General features: G+C 37.7%; 1 protein-coding gene across 1 annotated transcript; it reads left to right on the forward strand.

Annotated features, from left to right (window-relative positions):
• The first annotated feature begins 260 nt into the window (after nucleotides 1-260).
• On the forward strand, nucleotides 261-11,679 carry LOC307127226 (uncharacterized protein). Its single transcript, XM_079818345.1, has 3 exons — nucleotides 261-298; nucleotides 2,588-2,730; nucleotides 9,321-11,679. The coding sequence occupies exons 2-3, from the start codon at nucleotides 2,640-2,642 to the stop codon at nucleotides 10,925-10,927; spliced, it is 1,698 nt and encodes a 565-aa protein (XP_079674471.1). The 5' UTR covers nucleotides 261-298; nucleotides 2,588-2,639; the 3' UTR covers nucleotides 10,928-11,679.
• The last annotated feature ends 9,817 nt before the right edge of the window (nucleotides 11,680-21,496 follow it).

Below are 21,496 nucleotides of genomic sequence, written 5' to 3' on the forward strand. Positions count from 1 at the left end.
TTGTTTTGTTTTGTTTTTGTACAATGTATTCCTGAGCTCTTGAGGATAGTTGGGGCAGTGTAACGCAACGGGTATGTAAGTGTGTACACCTGTAAGAGATAATTGTTTAATTATCATTAATCCTCACTGCATAACAGCACAGCAGGAGGAGAATATATGCACACACGCTGCAATGCGCTAAAAAAACACAAGAAGAAGAATGAGGACTTTTATTTTGGCGTGATAATGTGACGTCACAAATCAGCGCCGCGCTGTTGCATCCCGATGGTTGCATCGGATGTAATTCGGCTGAAGAAAGGTTTGTATTTCATACATTTAAACTGTTTAAATCGATACAAACTTTTCAGTCAATTGTACAATCATTTTACAAGAGCTGTAAAATTAATGTTATCTATTATTGAATGTAACACTGTAATGTTTTATATATCATTAAAGAACATTATTTTTGTTGATAAAACGCATCCGCACATGGCAAACAAAACAGGCAGTTATTAATTCTCTCCCTATATCATGAATTGATCACTGACCTGTAGAGATGAGAGAAACAGAGCTTTTGGAAACTCAGGAGTCATTTGAACCAAATGTTGTGCAGAATTCAGAATTGGGACACAAAGCTGTGAATCTCTGAAGATGAAAACACAAACATGTGTAATGAGAACTTTTAACCAACTGCAAATATTTTCATAATGCTTTAATCTGGTAAATAAAATCTCCAAATCAATAAATACCCAATCTTAACTATATATATATATATATATATATATATATATATATATATATATATACACACACACACACATTAGGGCTGTCAAAAGATTAATCGCATCCAAAATAAAAGTTTGTGTTTACATAATATATTTGTGTGTACTCTGTTAATTAATATTTATATATAAATACACACACATTCATGTATATATTTAAGAAATATTTGCATGTATATACTGTATATACATTTATATAATCTATAATATATATATACATATAAATGTTTTATATATAAAATATTTTTTTCTTAAATATATACATGCTTGTGTGTGTATTTATATATAAATAATAATTAACAGAGTACACACACACAGTGCGCCGCTGGATTTTCAGCGCCACTGCAAAATCTTCACATGATCAGTAATATCACACTTACACACTGTAAAGGAGAGAGAGAGATTGACGATGGCCAGAGAACTAAACAAAAATGTAGTCTGCTTACACTTTCACAATATCACAGGGCTGTGATATTAATCTTATTTTATTTTCGCTTCCAAGGATTAAAAAAAGATGATATGAGGTAAAACTATTATAAACTATGCTCGCGCATCGTCTAGCACAACTTCCTTCCCTTCACAGCGCGCGCTGTCATTTCTCCCCAAACATGCATTTAACGTCAGATTCAGCACAATCCGTGATTGTTGTCAAATGCACTCTCCACTTTGGCTAAATTGCAGAACGTGTTTGATTAAATGAAAAGCACAATAATCCGCGCAATAGACGCTGTTTCCAAGTTCAAGGCGGGGGTGTGTGTGTGTGCGCGCGTACGCTGCGAAACGGACAGACTTGCACTTCGTGTGCGCAACTAAACCATCAAATACACAACAAAATAGCCTATATCTCAAAATGACAGGCTTGAAGAGTATTCACTTAAACACAGTTTAGCTTAAATGGTCATAAAAAGGAGAATGATATTAGATCTGCGTATTAAAGGGGCAGCATCTAATAAAATTGGTGACGATTGAGCCATTAATGTGAATCAAACAACAAAAGGCAAAGAGAAAATTACTTGCAGTTTTTTTTTACACATATATATATATATATATATATATATATATATATATATATATATATATATATATATATATATATATATATATATATATATATATATATATATACACATGCATACATACATATGATTAATAAAAAGGTTAAAAAATACATCATGTAATAATATATTCACAATATTACGCTACTGTTTTTTTCCGGTATTTTTGATTAAATAAATGCAGTCTTGATAAGCATGAGACTTTTTGCAAAAACATAAAATAGTATCCAAACACTTTTTTATTTTTTTTTTTATTTTTTTTTACATTTTTCTTACATTTGAGCCCTTGCCCCTTAGGAACTTTCTGCACGTCCCTGCAGGTTATTGAAGTAAAATAGGCTATAAGCTAGTCACCTTTTAAACTAATGAAAAGCTTAATTTGGATTTTAATGTTCAAAATATCTATTTCTATCCACAAAACTTGCCAGAAGTCATGGTTAAAGTTTTTTTTTTTAATTATTTATTCCGGAGGTGCATGCCCCCCCCCCCATGCACATTATGTAAACACAAACTTTTATTTTGGATGCGATTAATCTTTTGACAGCCCTAATATATATATATATATAATATGAACTTTCTATATAATTGGTATATTTTGTACATTACTTTGTAGTGCTTTTGAGTTGTTGGTTTTTTATTGGGCCATTAACTCTCACACTGACTGATTCCCCTACCAGTGTGCTGATACTGAACACAGAGATTTAATTTGGATTTATTTTTCTTTCCGTTAATTATTCTCATCTTAAACATGACAATTATGTCTATATACAGAGAAAAACTCCTGGTGAAGGAACTGAGATCCATGTGACACACTATTATTAAGATGGCGTTTATTAAAGAGGAGAGTGAAGAAATGAAGATTGAAGAAGAAGAAACATTCAGAATGAAACAAGAAGATACTGAGGAACAAACAGGTTGGTTTCAGTAGCTATGTCATAAAAACATCACCCTGTTTTTATGTGCATTTTGAAGAATTGCATTAGAAACTAGATAAAAAAGTTCGTCGAGACAAACTTTAAGTTGGCTTGGAAAAGCTAGACCAGAAAGTTTGAAATAGTTTGAAAAGTTTGAAATAAATAGTTTGAAATAGTTTGAAAAGTTTAAAGTTTGAAATAGTTTGAGTTTTAGTAGTTTAGATAGATAGATCTAGTATGATTTACCCCGTTCTAGTATGATTTACCCCAGTTTACCCCGCTCTAATATGATTTGCCCCAGTTTACCCCGCTCTAGTATGATTTGCCCCAGTTTACCCCGCTCTAATATGATTTGCCCCAGTTTACCCCGCTCTAATATGATTTGCCCCAGTTTACCCCGCTCTAGTATGATTTGCCCCAGTTTACCCCGCTCTAGTATGATTTGCCCCAGTTTACCCCGCTTTGCCCAGTTTACCCCGCTCTAGTATGATTTACCCCAGTTTACCCCGCTCTAGTATGATTTACCCCAGTTTACCCCGCTCTAATATGATTTGCCCCAGTTTACCCCGTTCTAGTATGATTTACCCCAGTTTACCCCGCTCTAATATGATTTGCCCCAGTTTACCCCGTTCTAGTATGATTTACCCCAGTTTACCCCGCTCTAGTATGATTTGCCCCAGTTTACCCCGATCTAGTATGATTTGCCCCAGTTTACCCCGATCTAGTATGATTTGCCCCAGTTTACCCCGATCTAGTATGATTTGCCCCAGTTTACCCAGCTCTAGTATGATTTGCCCCAGTTTACCCCGATCTAGTATGATTTGCCCCAGTTTACCCAGCTCTAGTATGATTTGCCCCAGTTTACCCCGATCTAGTATGATTTGCCCCAGTTTACCCCGATCTAGTATGATTTGCCCCAGTTTACCCCGATCTAGTATGATTTACCCCAGTTTACCCCGATCTAGTATGATTTACCCCAGTTTACCCCGCTCTAGTATGATTTACCCCAGTTTACCCCGCTCTAATATGATTTGCCCCAGTTTACCCCGTTCTAGTATGATTTACCCCAGTTTACCCCGCTCTAATATGATTTGCCCCAGTTTACCCCGTTCTAGTATGATTTACCCCAGTTTACCCCGCTCTAGTATGATTTGCCCCAGTTTACCCCGATCTAGTATGATTTGCCCCAGTTTACCCAGCTCTAGTATGATTTGCCCCAGTTTACCCCGATCTAGTATGATTTGCCCCAGTTTACCCCGATCTAGTATGATTTGCCCCAGTTTACCCAGCTCTAGTATGATTTGCCCCAGTTTACCCCGATCTAGTATGATTTGCCCCAGTTTACCCAGCTCTAGTATGATTTGCCCCAGTTTACCCCGATCTAGTATGATTTGCCCCAGTTTACCCCGATCTAGTATGATTTGCCCCAGTTTACCCCGATCTAGTATGATTTACCCCAGTTTACCCCGATCTAGTATGATTTACCCCAGTTTACCCCGATCTAGTATGATTTACCCCAGTTTACCCCGATCTAGTATGATTTGCCCCAGTTTACCCCGCTCTAGTATGATTTGCCCCAGTTTACCCCGATCTAGTATGATTTGCCCCAGTTTACCCCGCTCTAGTATGATTTGCCCCAGTTTACCCCGATCTAGTATGATTTGCCCCAGTTTACCCCGATCTAGTATGATTTGCCCCAGTTTACCCCGATCTAGTATGATTTGCCCCAGTTTACCCCGATCTAGTATGATTTGCCCCAGTTTACCCCGATCTAGTATGATTTACCCCAGTTTACCCCGCTCTAGTATGATTTGCCCCAGTTTACCCCGATCTAGTATGATTTGCCCCAGTTTACCCCGATCTAGTATGATTTGCCCCAGTTTACCCCGATCTAGTATGATTTGCCCCAGTTTACCCCGATCTAGTATGATTTGCCCCAGTTTACCCCGATCTAGTATGATTTACCCCAGTTTACCCCGATCTAGTATGATTTACCCCAGTTTACCCCGATCTAGTATGATTTGCCCCAGTTTACCCCGATCTAGTATGATTTGCCCCAGTTTACCCCGATCTAGTATGATTTGCCCCAGTTTACCCCGATCTAGTATGATTTGCCCCAGTTTACCCCGATCTAGTATGATTTACCCCAGTTTACCCCAATCTAGTATGATTTACCCCAGTTTACCCCGATCTAGTATGATTTACCCCAGTTTACCCCGATCTAGTATGATTTGCCCCAGTTTACCCCGATCTAGTATGATTTGCCCCAGTTTACCCCGATCTAGTATGATTTGCCCCAGTTTACCCCGATCTAGTATGATTTGCCCCAGTTTACCCCGATCTAGTATGATTTGCCCCAGTTTACCCCGATCTAGTATGATTTGCCCCAGTTTACCCCGATCTAGTATGATTTGCCCCAGTTTACCCCGATCTAGTATGATTTGCCCCAGTTTACCCCGCTCTAGTATGATTTGCCCCAGTTTACCCCAGATGAGTTTAATGAGTCTCTATGGCTCAGATGTATTTCACAGAATGTCAGTTGGAGTGAGTCTGGGCTTCAGTGTTTAGATTTGAATTTTTGACAGTTGGACAGTTTGAAAATCTGAACATTCCGTCAATGTTAAGTCTATGGGAGTTTTTCCGAGTTTTAATCGTCATTTTTAGGAAAACCGTGAGTCGGATCAGTTAGAAAAGATATAGCATACCGAGTTAGACTAGTTTGAAGGTCTGAGCCGAGTTTGGAGTATGTGGAGTTAAAGCTCTAGGAGGAGTTAGAGTTGTAAAGTTAGCGGTCAGAAAAATAATAATAATAATAAGTTTATTAGGATTTCAGTAAGTTGGCTCTTCCAAGCCAACTTAATGAGTGACAGAAACGCCAAATTTAAAAGCTTTATTAGTGACCTCCCAGATCTGTAACTCAGGAGCCCCTGTTCTGGTGGAGAGGGGCAACAAGAAAATCCAGGGATGATATGCTTCTGTACAAAACTCCTCATTTGTAAATACCTGAATAAGTTATTTTGGGGTAATTTAAATTTAGCCCTCAATTGTTCAAATGATAACACAACCCCTTTTCCAAACAGATCCTTTATAGTGGTTATACCAATGTCTGTGACGTTCTGGGAAGTTGCATCTAATGCCGCGTTCCAGGCAACCCGTAACCCGTGTTTTTCCAACCTTCTACCCATGAAAGTGGACTGGAACGGCAGTCAAACCAGTGACTTCCCACCCATGAACTCGTACTAGATCGATGTACTCCCAGTTACGAGATCTGACGTCACATAGCCCGCGAAGCAATAATGGCAGCTCCCTACGAATGTAGTATTTATGAAACAAATATACAAATAACGTAAAATAAAAGGTATAACAGCTTTTCTTGCCGTCTGTGCTGTGTTTTCTCCTCCGGTTCCCTCAAATAAGCAAGGAGTAAGCACCTTTGGCGATAGAAATGATTGTAAATGAGCATACACCCCGTACGGTCCGCCATGCTTTGTTTACATCTAACTACCACACAATTCCTTGCGCTCAGACAGTTTGGCGTGACTGCCTGGATCACTACAAAGTCCTGAGTCGTGGTTTGAAGTTGTAATTTATGGGCTCAAAAACCTGCCTGGAACGCGGCATTAGTCAGTTTCAGTCTTGGTTTCTTCCTATTCCAAATAAAAGAGCTGAACCAGCCATCAATATGTTTAACTACTGTGTAATTTAGGAGAATTGGGATCATTTAAAACAAGTAAAAGAAACGAGGAAAGACCATCATTTTGATCAAAGCTATCCTTTCTAACATAGACAGTGGTAGGGCAGTCCATCTATGCCAATTCTCATGCACCCATCGCAGAAGAGGTTCAAAATTAGTCCTATACATTTGTTTTTATAGTGGAGTGACAAATATTCCCAGATAGGTAAAGCCCTGTTTAGACCATTTAAAAGGAAAAGAGGCTGTGTCCCCGCTAACTATATCTCAAACTATATCTCAATAGTTTGAGATTTAGAAAAATTTATTTTATATCCTGAGACTTTACTAAATTGTTCAATAATTTCCATAATCACTGGAACAGATTCCTATAGTCTAGTAACAAACAAAAGAATGTATTCCGCATACAAAGCAATTTTATATTGTTTCCCATGAACCGAGATACCACAGATATGCAAAGTACATCTCACTGCCTCTGCTAGAGGTTCAATAACCATAGCGAAAAGCAGGGGTGACAATGCCTGGTGCCCCTTCCTAAATTGAAACTCTCTGAACGCCTAGCTACATTTGTAATAACTGCTGCTACTGGACTATGGAATGCGTTTTCAGCATCTAAAAAAAGAACCATACTATTAAGGTTTTGATGATGTGATAAATGAATAATATTAAGTAATCTTCTTATATTATCACTAGAGTAGCGTCCATGAATAACCCCAGTTTGGTCAACTTTTATAATACTTGGCAGTATCTTCTCCAATTTCAAAGCTAAGTAATTTAAAATCAGTATTCAGAAGGCTGATAGGCCTATATGAAGAGCACTCTTCCTCTGGCTTACTTTAAGTACTCTGTAAGAAATCCTAGATAAATAATTAAATTCAAAAGAAAAATTGAACATCTGTCGCAATGGTTCCAGCACCACTGGTTGAAATTCTTTATAAAATGATACCATCAGGTCCCGGTGCCTTCCCTGAAAGTGCAGTTTGCAGGGCCTCCATAAGTTCCTCTTTACATATAACCCCATTTAATGATTTTCTTTGCACATAACTTATTTCAGATAAATTCATTTATGAATATTAGATTAATACTTTTGCTATCAAAAATTTTTTGGCCGGAAGAATCTTTGATACATGAAATATTTTGCGAGTCATCCCTTTTTCACCAGGAGGCCAGATATTTGCTTGGTTTGTTGCCAACTCATAAAATATTTGTTTAACAAACCAAATATTCCGATGCGCCTTCTGAGTAAGAAAAGAGTTAAGCGCAGCTCTTGTTGCCATTTTATTTGGCTTGGTATTCGATGGGCCTCATATATAGTAGGGTTATATTACCATGCCATATTGTATTAATTCAAAATTCAGGTCTGCAAAATGTCAGAAATAAAACAGACCAAATTGTTCTCAGAATAATTTTTTTTAATGAGAATGAAAAACTCAAGAACAGTCATGAAGCAACTAATTAAAATGTGCCATGCATGTACTTGCATGTACGTACCATGCAACAAATGCTTCAGACATAAATTCAGGAGGATGGTTCTGAGGCATTTACACATTTATGAGTGAAATATATATAAATCTCTGAAAAGTAGACGAGTGTAAAAGGTTTTTGTTTTTGTTAATTGGAATAACTCCCCTGCTATTTGAAGTAAAATATGCAAAAAATACCTGGCCCACCCAGTCTCTCTGGAGCTTCATATGCTCTGCATCTTTCATATGAGTCTCTTGAAGCAGAGCTATAGCAACCTTTTTATTCTTCAAAAAGGAAAATAACTTTTTTCCTCTTAATTGGATTATGTATGCCCCTTGCATTCCACAAGCAAATTTTTAACGTTGATTGGTCCATTGCCATAGAAACATTTTGCACTGATGCTTCAAATACACAAGTAGAAAACTTTTGTGGTCTTCATCCAAACACAACTATATACAAAACTGCAAACAAACACATGTACGGGTGCTGGTCATATAATTAGAATATCATCAAAAAGTTGATTTAATTCACTAATTCCATTAAAAAAGTGAAACTTTGATATTATATTCATTCATTACACACAGACTGATATATTTCAAATGTTTATTTCTTTTAATTTTGATGATTGTAACTGACAACTAAGGAAAATTCCAAATTCAGTATCTCAGAAAATTAGAATATTACTTAAGACCAATACAAAGAAAGGATTTTTGATACAAAGAAAGGGAGTATGAACATGAAAAGTATGAGCATGTACAGCACTCAATACTTAGTTGGGGCTTATTTTGCTTGAATTACTGCACTAATGCAGCGTGGAGTCGATCAGTCTGTGGTACTGCTCAGGTGTTATGCGTTTTCTCACAGCAGACACGCCTCTTCAAACAGAGCATTCACGCCAGAGTGCTAATATTAAGATTTATTTCTAAATCATGACATTTTATGATGTAAAAATCATACTAACAATATAAGTACACCTCAGGAAACACAAAATAATTTTAAAAAATCCACGCCATGGGACCTTTAAAACAGATAGATATGACCTGAATAATGTTATAATAACCTGCTAATGCTTGTTATACCAACATAATACCAACAAAATGCTCAAGCTATGCAAGATAATGTTATGGTCTATGTTGTCGAAAGATCCAATAGCACTAGAAAATAGATGTAGCCATGATTGGATGCCTAAAGCAGGTCATTTGAAATTTAAATATGCACAGTTTCTTTGTTATGATGGGGCCTACATCCTGACTGAAATTCTTTAGCTACTTTTTAGTTGAGAGGACAATATTTTTTAAATATTTTAGACATAATTGGCAGATTTGAGATCGGTCAAACTGTTGTTGAGAGTTAGCTTATTGAGTAACGAATGCAATGTTTTGAATTGTGACACTTTGTGACATTAAACTGGGATTATTTGTCTTTTTTGCCTTAGATCTCATGATACCGAAAGAGGAGTGTCAAGAGGACATTAAAAAGGAAGTCAAAGATCTGTATGTGAAATATCATGATTTAATAGCTGGAGAAAAATCCTTGAGTTGCTCACAGAATGAAAAGACTTTGTCACGAAAAAGATCTCAAAATACAAAAACTATTAGTAATCTCCAATGTGAATATTGTGGAAAATGTTTCAAAAAACATAAAAATCTTCGAATCCACAAGAGAATTCACACAGGAGAGAAGCCATTTACTTGCCAGCAGTGTGCAAAGAGTTTCACTCAAAAAGGTAGTCTTAAATCCCACATGAGAGTTCACACTAAAGAGAGTCCTTTCACCTGCGAACAATGTGGAAAAAGTTTCACTCAAAAAGCATACGTGAGAGTCCACATGAGAATTCACTTTAAAGAGACCCCATTCACCTGCCAACAGTGTGGGAAAAGTTTCACTCAAAAAGGAAGCCTTAAAGATCATATGAGAGTACACACTGGAGAAAACCCTTACACATGCCAACATTGTGGAAAAAGTTTCATTCGAAAAGGAAACCTGAAAGTCCATATGAGAGTTCACACTGGAGAGAGCCCTTACACATGCCAACATTGTGGAAAAAGTTTCACTCAAAATGGAAGTCTTAAATATCACATGAGAATTCACACTGGAGAGAACCCTTACACATGCCAACAGTGTGGAAAAAGTTTCATTCGAAAAGGAAACCTGAAAATCCACATGAGAGTTCACACTGGAGAGAGTCCTTACAACTGCCAACATTGTGGAAAATGTTTTTCTCAAAAAGGAACCCTTAACAGGCACTTGAGAACTCACACTGGAGAGAAGCCTTACAAATGCCCCCAGTGTGAAAAGAGTTTTACACATAAAGGAACCCTTACTAACCACATGACAATTCACACAAGAGAGAAGCCGTTGGTATGTGATCAGTGTGGAAAGAGTTTCCGATTTTCAGTAACCCTTAATAACCACATGAGGATTCACTCAAAAGATAACTGTTTTAAATGTCATCAGTGTGGAAGAAGTTTCACAGACAAGAAGCACCTTAAGAATCATGTAGAAATTCACATCGGAGAAAAGCCTTTCATGTGCCATCACTGTGGAAAGACTTTCAAAAACAATGCAAGCCTTGAGATTCACATTAGAGTTCACACTGGAGAGAAGCCTTTTACCTGTCTTCAGTGTGGAAAGAGTTTCACGGCTAAAGGAAACCTTGACATTCACTCAAGGGTTCATACTGGAGAGAGGCCTTACAAGTGTCTTCAGTGCGAGAAGACTTTCAAATATCACAGAGACCTGAAATGCCATTTGCAAACACATTCTAGAAAGAAACTACAAAGACATGAGTGTGACAAGAGGTTTACGATAAAGAGACATTTAAGAAATGACCTGCATGGAGGAAGGCAATTTAATTGTGACCAGTGTAAAAAGACATTTGTTTCGCCATTACACTTAAAGATACACATGAAAAGTCACGCAGATATGAGACCCTATTCTTGTTCTTTTTGTGGAAAGCGTTTTAAATGGCCCAGCAATTTAAAATGGCACCATAAACTATCTATCTGTGTGAACTCAAAGCTACGTTTACGCCCCAGATGAATGTGTCCCAAATTAGATTTTCTTCTCAAATGTTTTTTTTTTTGTGTGTGTGTGAGGCTGTTCACATGACCTTTTAAATGTGGCCCGTATCAGATACTCATCTGAACAGTTGACATTCATACAAGACCCCACAATTTTCCGTGATTTGTCCGTATTCAATTATTCTTTTTTTAATCTTTCATCTTTTTATACTTTGCCTTGATTTTCTTTTGTTTTTAACATATATGAATGACTGTGGAAACACCCTATCTCCTTTGCTATAGTTTCAAATATTGAGCGGTTGTGGTATATGTCCTATAATTTCGATTGTATAGAATTGTTCCTCATACATTTCAGTATAACACATTCTGTGTGCCATTTGCTTTACCCATCATAACCAGGGTTGGAAACTACCACATTAGAGTAGGGATCCTCCGATCCGATACTAGTATCGGCATCGGCTCCGATACTGCCATTTTTTGTTGGATCAGGTATCGGGACAGGACCAATCCAAATCCAATATTGTGCATACTATTCTTTGTTATTGTTAAGCCTCTCAAAAAGGCATAAACACATTTTAAAGCACCATAATGTTTTCGTGCACTATTCCAAGTGTTTTGAAGCCATTTGATAGCTTAATGAGATGTACAGATTAATTAAATTAAAGTTCACGTAAACTCCTAGATCATTCAATTTTCCAATTTTGCATATAAAGTCCTAATTGTTGGTGATTTTAATATCCATGTAGACAATAAAAAAGACGCATTGGGATTGGATTCTAAACTCTGTTGGAGCAACACGTGTCAGGACACACTCATCGCCGTAATCATACTTTAGACCTAATATTGACACATGAAATGTTGATACCGTTGAAATTCTGCAGCAGAGCGATGAATCATTATCTAGTATTGTGTACACTTAATTTAGCAAAGACTGCAAAGCCGTCCCCTCGCTTCAAATATGGCAGGACTATCCCCACTACCACTAAAGATTGCTTTGTAAATAATCTTCCTCATCAGTTTCATCTCCTCAGCATCCCAGATAGCCTAGAGCAGGGGTTGCGAACTCCGGTCCTAGAGAGCCCTATTCCAGCAGAGGTAAGCTCCAACCGTGATAAAACTCAGCTGTCTGTAGCTTCATAGTAACCCTTCAGAACTTGATTAACTTGTTCAGGTGTGTTTGATTAGGGTTGAAGCTAAACTCTGCAGTACTGTGGATCTCCAGGACTGGAGTTCGCCACCCCTGGTGTAGAGGAAGTTGATGTTGCAACAGCAACTATTGACTCCTTTTCCAGCACTTTAGACACAGTTGCTTCTCTGCACTTAAAGAAAATTGTCCAACGCCGTGGTACAACGGGCACACTCTGGCCCTTAAAACAGCAGCCAGAAAAAATGGAGCGCAGCAGGAAGAAAACAAAACTGGAGGTTTTTCGCATTTCATGGTAAGAGAGCACGATTGCATACAGAAAGGCCTTAAAGACTTCTGACGTTTGCAAACAGCACAGCTATAATGACTTTATGACAAGATTGATAATATTAGGGAAAAAAATTATAACCATGCAGCCATCTACTACAGTATCGCATCAGACAGTGCATTTCAGTGTCACTGAGGAAAAATTCCATTCATTCACTGCTATAGGAGAGGAAGAATTGGCTAAACTTGTTAAATCATCTGAACAACATGTACACTCGAACCTATACCGCAGACCATGCCGCGTGTTCACAAGTCCCTGCGGTCCAGGTCAAGTCAAGTCTCAAGTCTTTGAGGTTCAAGTCCAAGTCAAGTTTCAAGTCTGCAGTGGGGAGAATATTTGATACACTGCCGATTTTGCAGGTTTTCCTACTTACAAAGCATGTAGAGGTCTGTCATTTTTATTATAGGTACACTTCAACTACGTGTTACGGCCCTGGTCTAGGTCAGGACCGCAACAAATGACACAACACAAAATGGCTGTTCAAGTACTCATTTTATTTTCTCAGTTTCTCAGATCTTTCTGATCAGTTCTTTTGTGCGGCAGCCATTGGAGAACACCAACCAAAAACAAAATACGTAAACAAAAGAACTGAAGCAAATGATCAGGGGTGAGCAAATGCCAAAATAATAAACAAACAACACTCTAACTTCCCATTAATGAACTAACTTCCCTGTGCATAAAAATAAAGAAACCAAAATACAACAACATAACCTACCTCCCTATCTATCCAACAAAACAGGAGAAAAGGGTGGTGGCCAAGTGGCCTACAAAAATAAATAAGGCACTCACCCCCTACAGCTTCACATGTGATTTACAAACAAGTTCATGGGACATGGACGTTCAAGACATAAAGCTCTCACAATGGTTAACAGCACTCTGTAACTTACTTTAACAGCATTTTCACTAAAGCTGAACACCAAGGCTAACACATTAGCAATAAGGATCAAGGAGAGAGACACACAGCAGCAATCATGGCAAGTAACAAAGAGAGTGCAAACAGGTAAAAGGCGAGAGCAAAAAGTGAGAGCGCCCTCCAGGGAGACTTGGAGGAATTTATAGTCCAGGCCTCATCTCTGGTCCAACCATCGACGGTCACTCGTTAAGCCTTGGGCCAATCCTGTCAGAGAGGACACACAGGAACATACACAGCATACAATACGTCATAGACGTAACAACTCTATAGGAGTGGAAGAATTGGCTAAACTTGTTAAATCATCTGAACAACATGTATACTCGAACCTATACCGCAGACCATGCCGCGTGTTCACAAGTCCCTGCGGTCCAGGTCAAGTCAAGTCTCAAGTCTTTGAGGTTCAAGTCCAAGTCAAGTTTCAAGTCTGCAGTGGGGAGAATATTTGATACACTGCCGATTTTGCAGGTTTTCCTACTTACAAAGCATGTAGAGGTCTGTCATTTTTATTATAGGTACACTTCAACTACGAGAGACGGAATCTAAAACAAAAATCCAGAAAATCACATTGTATGATTTTTAAGTAATTCATTTGCATTTTATTGTATGACATAAGTATTTGATAAATCAGAAAAGCAGAACTTAATATTTGGTACAGAAACCTTTGTTTGCAATTACAGAGATCATACGTTTCCTGACGTTCTTGACCAGGTTTGCACACACTGCAGCAGGGATTTTGACCCACTCCTCCATACAGATCTTCTCCAGATCCTTCAGGTTTCAGGGCTGTCGCTGGGCAATACGGACTTTCAGCTCCCTCCAAAGATTTTATTTTGGGTTCATATCAGAAATAATACATGGAGATTGACTATATTTGTTGTTTGTCTATAAGTTTATTTATTATAAGTTGCATATTCATACTTGTATTTAGGAATTTGTTTAGTTCATTGTCGTACACCTGTCAAGTGCGTAAGGTATATGTCACCGCGTATGGGCGGGATAGGACGTGACAAAAAACAAATGTTTGGATTTTGGGATGGTGGTTATTCAGTTTTTTTTTACCACACTTCGTTTCTTTTGCTGGAATTTTCATTTGTTGGAATTATGAACTTAATTTAGAAATGCTTTTGAAACAAAACTTTTTGTGTTTAATAAACAAATTTAATTTTGAAATGAAGATGGCGGTGGACTGGAGTGCGTGCAAATTGTTTAATCACGAAAGGCCGATACAATGTTGTTTCTATTTGTTGCTAATTTATTTAACAGCAGTTTTCTAATGGTGATGAATTTGCGTTTCTTCAGATACGTCACATGCTCGCTCGCTTGGTGTGTTTTGTAATATTTGAAATGTTTTGTGATATTTGCTGCTGCAACACATATTTGTCAATGAATGATTAGTAAATAGAGAACGTAATCAGGAATGACTTGCATTTTTTCCACAAGTCTCAAGTCTTCAAGTCCATGTCAAGTCTCAGGTCAGTTGTTCACGAGTCCAAGTCAAGTTGCAAGTAATTTTTTTTGCGACTTAAGTGCGACTCGAGTCTAAGTCAGGTCATAGATTCTCTTCTTAATATCGTTAATTCATCCTTGTCATTAGATATGTATCGAAAACCTTTAAGTTGGCTATTATAAAACGCAATTTGATCCTACAGAATTATTGATGGCTGCTCTGTCAAGTCCTTGTCGTCAGTGAGGAACCTGGGTGTGCTCTTTGATACCAATCTCTCATTTGAAAGCCACGTTTCTAGCATCTGTAAAACTGCATTCTACCATCTTAGAAATATATCTAAATTACGGCACATGCTCTCAATGCAAAATGCTGAACAGTTAGTTCATGCGTTCATGACCTCAAGGCTTGATTATTGTAATGCTCTACTGGGTGGTTGCCCTGCTCGCTTAATAAATAAACTCCAGCTGGTTCTTACTAGAACCAGGAAGTATGACCATATTAGCCCGGTTCTGTCAACACTGCACTAGCTCCCTATTAAACATCATATACAATTTTAAATATTGCTAATTACTTACAAAGCACTAAATGGTTTAGCGTCCCAGTACTTGGGTGAGCTCTTAACACATTATACTCCATCACGTCTATTGTGGGCTCAAAATTCTGGCCAGTTGATAAAACCTAGAAGATCAAAATCAACTCCTGGCGTTCGATCCTTTTCCATTTTAGCACCTAAACTCTGGAACAGTCTTCCTAGCATTGTTCGGGAAGCAGACACTCTGTCAGTATAAATCTAGACTAAAACCACATCTCTTTACTATGGCATACACATAGAACATTAGCAGTTTATATTATTCAAATCAGTTAAATTATTGTTTTTGGCTTCATTAACTAGGTCAGCCGGAACCGGGAACATTTCCTACACCCGATGTACTCGTTACATCATAAAAAGAATGGCATCTATGCTAATGTTAATGACCAACGCATCCCTGAAGTGTCACCGTGCCAACTAGACTCTCCTCTGTGAAGGCCTCATCGACACGACATCCTCAACAAACCCGTCTCCGGCGTGATGATTCCGATCTTCAATCAGATGGAACTGGACCAATATTCTGATCTAGTCTGACTTCTGACCTGTAATGTTGCCAGAATCAGAATCATACACTGTTTGTTCATTGGCCAGAGGAGAACTGGCACCCAGACTGAGCCTGGTTTCTCCCAAGTTTTTTTTCTCCATTCTGTCACCTGATGGAGTTTTGGTTCCTTGCCACCGTCGCCTCTGGCTTTTGGCTTGCTTAGTTAGGGACACTAAATATTCAACTCTATTACTGATCTGCCTGCATTGACACTATATGATAATTCAACTCAGCTGGATAACATCACTGTTTTCTCCAGAACGGCTGTACAGCTGAATACAATTCTGTTGCATTATTTTTCTGATTAACACAATGAAGCTACTTTGAAACAGTCAGCATTGTAAAAAGCGCTAAATAAATAAAGGTGACTTGACAATGTTGATGTGTTAAAAGCAGGACTAGACGACTAGGGCAGAGCATCTCCAAAACATCAGCTCTTGTGGGGTGTTCCCGGTCTGCCATGGTCAGTATCTATCAAAAGTGGTCCAAGGAAGGACCAGTGGTGAACCGGAAAAAAAATTTTTTTTTTAAAGTGAACAATGATCTCATTTCACTCAGAGTAAAATTTTAAAACCCATTTAACCCGCAGTTTCACAGACGAGGATTAAGTCTAGTCAATTTAGGAAGCAATTTTCTTCAAGCACTAGTGTTGTAGTCAAGACCAAGACCAATGTGTGTTGAGACAGAGACAAGACCAGACCAGCACTCCTTAAATAAAGATCCCCATTGCCACCTGAGAAATTACTTATTTGTAATCAATAAATATAATTTCAACCCCAAATCAGAAAAAGTTGGGACAGTATGGAAAACGCAAATAAATAAAAAAAGAAGTGATTTCTACATTTACTTTGACTTGTATTTCATTGCAGACAATATGAACAAAAAATATTTCATGTTTTGTCTGGTCAACTTCATGTCATTTGTAAATATGCATCCTTTCCTGTCATTCAGACCTGCAACACATTTCAAAAAAAGTTGGGACAGTAAAGCATTTACCACTTTGTAATGTTGCCATTCCTTTTTACAACACTTAAAAGACGTTTAGGGACTGAAGACACCAAGTGATGAAGTGTTTCAGGTGTAATTTTGTCCCATTCTTCCTGCAAACAAGTCTTAAGGTGGGCAACAGTACCGGGTCTTCGTTGTCGCATTTTGCATGAGAAATGAATTTTTTTAAAAAAAATTGTTGTAAAAATTTTATGGAGGATAAAAAAGTTTGTTTTATGGATTTTCTGCCACAGGATGAAAAAAATGTAATTGCAACTTTTTATGTAATTATATATGTAATTTTTCATCGCTAGAGGTCTCTTATTTAAAGATCCCGTTTTTCGTGTTTTTTTGAAGCTTTGATTGTGTTTACAGTGTGCAATATAACGTGTTCATGTTTCGCGTGTAAAAACACAGTATTTTTCACACAATTTACTTATCTGTATACTGCTGTTTTCACTGTCCTCAAAACGGCTTGAAAGATTTCCCTGTTCTATGAAGTCCCTCCTTCAGAACAACGACATGGCGACAAACAAACTATACAAACGCAACCGAACGCAAAACTTCCTCTTCTCCACGCGGGAGCAACAAGACCACGCCCCCTTTTTTAGGTTAGTCGACAAACTGCTCTACTGACGTAATTAAAGCAGGATGTACAGGGATGTAGTCCCAACCAGCCGTTCGCTGTAGGCTTTGAAAGGGAACTTCTGTTAAATAAAATATCTCGCTTGGCATTGAACTTTGAGCTTTATAATTTTACAGGTATTTTATATTTTCTAACAGCAACATTACACACTAACTAAAGTTTGAAAAATGGGATCACGAAGAACAGGACCTTTAAAACAAAGGTGTTTTAAATAAGTGACCGCTTTTTCCAGTCATGCATATGTGTGGTAACGCAGCGCTGTTTTATCATATTATATACAATTGAGCGTGTTGAAAGTTATGTTATAATGCTACTCTGTGCATTCGCTCTGTGGCTGCTAAGAGGCACTTGTTACACACTGCGGTAAGCTAGATCGATATTAGGCATGGTAAAACATGGTACTTGCGGTAAATCAAGAAAACAAGATTTAAACAATAAGAATAACTGTGTTGAGCTATATAACAATGATTAGTTTGCTGTCGATGAACGTATCTAAACAGTTGCTCACCTGTCTAATAAAACATTTTAATAATATATTAAACTGTCTTTGGTGTTTCCATGGTTTCTATGGAAATTAAGGGTAATGCATCGATAGGCCACGCACGGACATGGTCCGTGTCCTGGTTAAAATTACTTATTTCTCTGGATTTAAACATTCTTGGAAACATTTGTTCTAGCTGTCTTTGAATATTGTAATCCAAAAATCGTACATATTGTGCTTTTTAATTGTATCACGTTATAATATAAAAATCCAGATCTCATACAAGTACTTTTTTGCAACAATATCTTGAATTTTGTGAGCATTTGTATTAATTTTGGTGACATTTTTGACATAATCCCTCATTCATTTCTGAACCGGCATAATAAACAAATCAAAATAGAAATAAGTTATTGATTGCATCTGAAGCAGTAAGTTTAACATCCAATCACATTAATGATGTTAATAAATAAATCAGACAATGCATCAGCAATTGAGTAATATCTCAGCAGTTGTGGTCTTGAAACAAAATTCTGAGTCTGAGACCAAGACAAAAGCGAGTACAAATGTGGTCGAGAACGGGAAAGACCAAGACCTTCAAAAAATGGTCTTAAGACCAGTCTTGAGTACTACAACACTAGGAAGCACTATCACAAACTAAAAATGCCAATTTTTTTACGTTGTTTATGGTTGCTCAAATCAATCAAATCGAGGAGCATGAATACACGGTAGTCAAATGCAGCCAATGTGAATACATCTCAATTTTCAGTCAATTAATTAATGAATGCCTTAATTAATGAAATTAAGTATATTTTATTTACTGATAACTATATGAAACATGATTAAATGAGTAAAAGAATGATTAAAAGTAACCATCATAATAAATAAATACAAGTCAACAACACATTAAACAAAGCTGTATTCAGTCTTATTGTTCTAACAATCAGGCGGTGAACCCCACATCCTGCTACCATCTCAACACAGTAACTGACCACCGTGCCAATCTTTGCCGTCCATCACGTCCCTCATTGCTGCTCTTCTCAAGAACAGACATGACCAAAATCAAATCCTCTGTCTTTTGGTCTTTTTTTAGAAGCTCTCACTGAGGATGAAGAGACCACAGCAACATCTGGGCCAGTGGAGTGATGGATGGTCTCATCCATGGCACTAAACCATTTCCAGGATCCGCAGTGCTCACACTCGTCTGCAGACATTTCAGATCCTGAAAAAAGCACAAACATAATACAAAAGCAGTAATTTTAACAGCACAATGTCACTTGATTTCTGTATTAGAAGTAACAAAATTATCTTACTTTATATTTTTGTTCCAGGTTTTCCCATTTTTTTCTTCACACATGCCTCCGTCAGCCTGTCTTGCAGGCCCGGAATCCACCACAAAAGCTCAGACATCAAGAATCAGAAAAGTGCTGTAAGGACTCTATTTGAAATTACAATAATTAAAATAAACTACAACTTAAGATTTGAATAAATATTGTATTCATTTCTGTAGTATACTCACTCAAAGCCTTTGATGGCAGCATTCCTTCATCAGCCGCTCTCAACCGGATAAACATGTGTGTGTCATCTGTCCCTGTAACATCCAGACATTTATGTGCTCGATACTACATTTAAATGTTGAGGTAGTTGCTGATGTGTTAACCTGCTTTTTTAATGTTCCACAATTTATCAACAGTACTAATGGACAAATAAAATGGATGACTTATTTATTTACATTTTATTTAAGCAGTGTTGAACAGTGAATTCTGCATTATAGCACACACAAATCATTCTGATCAGATGTCTATTTCATGTTGTAATGTGCTCATCTGCAATACTTATCGAAAATGTTCCTGTCAGATGTAAAACAAACATTTAGTAAGCATCTTTAAGATGTACACTGAACAAAATTATAAAAGCAACACTTTTGTTTTTGCCCCCATTTTTCATGAAGCGAATTCTATGTACACAAAAGGCCTATTTCTCTCAAATATTGTTCACAAATCTGTCTAAATCTGTGTTAGTGAGCACTTCTCCTTTGCCGAGATAATACATCCACCTCACAGGTGTGGCATATCAAGATGCTGATTAGACAGCATGATTATTGCACAGGTGTGGCTTATGCTGGCCACAATAAATGGCCTCTCAAAAATGTGCATAGACTTCTGTGCTTGTCAGATTGAATTGTCCCATTGAAACTGCAAGGCACTTTACTCCATGTTGCTCCAGGGGGATTGTCACTGTAATAAGGGCACTGTAAGTCGCTTTGGATAAAAGCGTCTGCCAAATGCATAAATGTAAATGTAAATGTCATTGGCTATCAGATAAGACCGTAATTTGCAAACTCTGATGCAACTGGATCGATCTACTGACAAACAAAGAGAGGGAGGCACCATCCTGGGCACTTTTTGGCTATTGTTGCCTGTTTACATGTCTTAAACCGGGTGCACACCGTCAAATTTTGCAGCTAAAATGGCTGATTGGCACCGGCAGCCGATTAGACTAATGACGGCTGCAATCAAATTTTACCTCAGACGAAATTCTGGCAGTGTCAGAAGATTTGGCGCACAATCCTGCAGTGTGACTTCTCCTATGACGACAGTCAAATTATCTTCATTTTCAAGGCAAGCTATGACCAAAATGAGTGCTTGAGATTTATTTTTAGCCACCATTTCAATCCTGGGTGAAATGCAGCTCACTGTCACCGAATGAGTCATTGATTGATGATATAAAACTTTGGATGAGTTTTCTTGCGTGCATGCGTTTTTTAGCGTGCCTTGACTATCGTACAGTCTGACATTAATGACAACTGAGATCTTACAGTGTGACATGGCTTACAGCAGGGATCATGCTCGTACAGTCTGACAAGGAACAATCGTGAAGGACTATTATAAATCGCACAGTGTGCACCCGGCTTTAGATGCACGCACTCATCTGGAAGAAGTGCCCATACAAGAATTTCTGCTTAATATGAACTTATATGAAACTTAAATGAACCCTGAAGGAGTGTATTTCGCACAGAAATACTCTGTCATACGCCCAGCTTGTTTTTTTTAAGTGGTCTTGTTTAGCATGAGAATCCAACTCTTTAACAGTGTAAATAAGTCAATATGAAATAGCATTTCACATCCCCTTTAATCTGAATACATTTAAAAACTGCATTTTCATTTCAAAATGCTCTCTGTCAACACTAGCGTTTTCCATAAGTTTCTCATCCACACTGAAATGTCAGAAAACCTCAAATTCAAATTGCATGTGTAAAATCTCATAAAAGCTCACTTAAATGATACAGACGGAACAGCCATCATAAAGTTATCACGCAATTCTTCTGGCAGGATCATTTTATTTAGCTAAATATCTCACCCTCACTGATAGCGTCCAGGTCGCACTCAGTCACCATTAGTCTAAAATGCAACTGCTTTCATGTTTTGCGGATGGACTGCAAATTCAAGTACATTTTCTGTCATCTTTGCAGGACTGTGATATGAAGAGTGTGCAAAGTAACATATTTTAGC

This window comes from Gobio gobio (genome assembly GCF_949357685.1).
Source record: "Gobio gobio genome assembly, chromosome: 5".
NCBI classification, from domain to species: Eukaryota; Metazoa; Chordata; class Actinopteri; order Cypriniformes; family Gobionidae; genus Gobio; species Gobio gobio.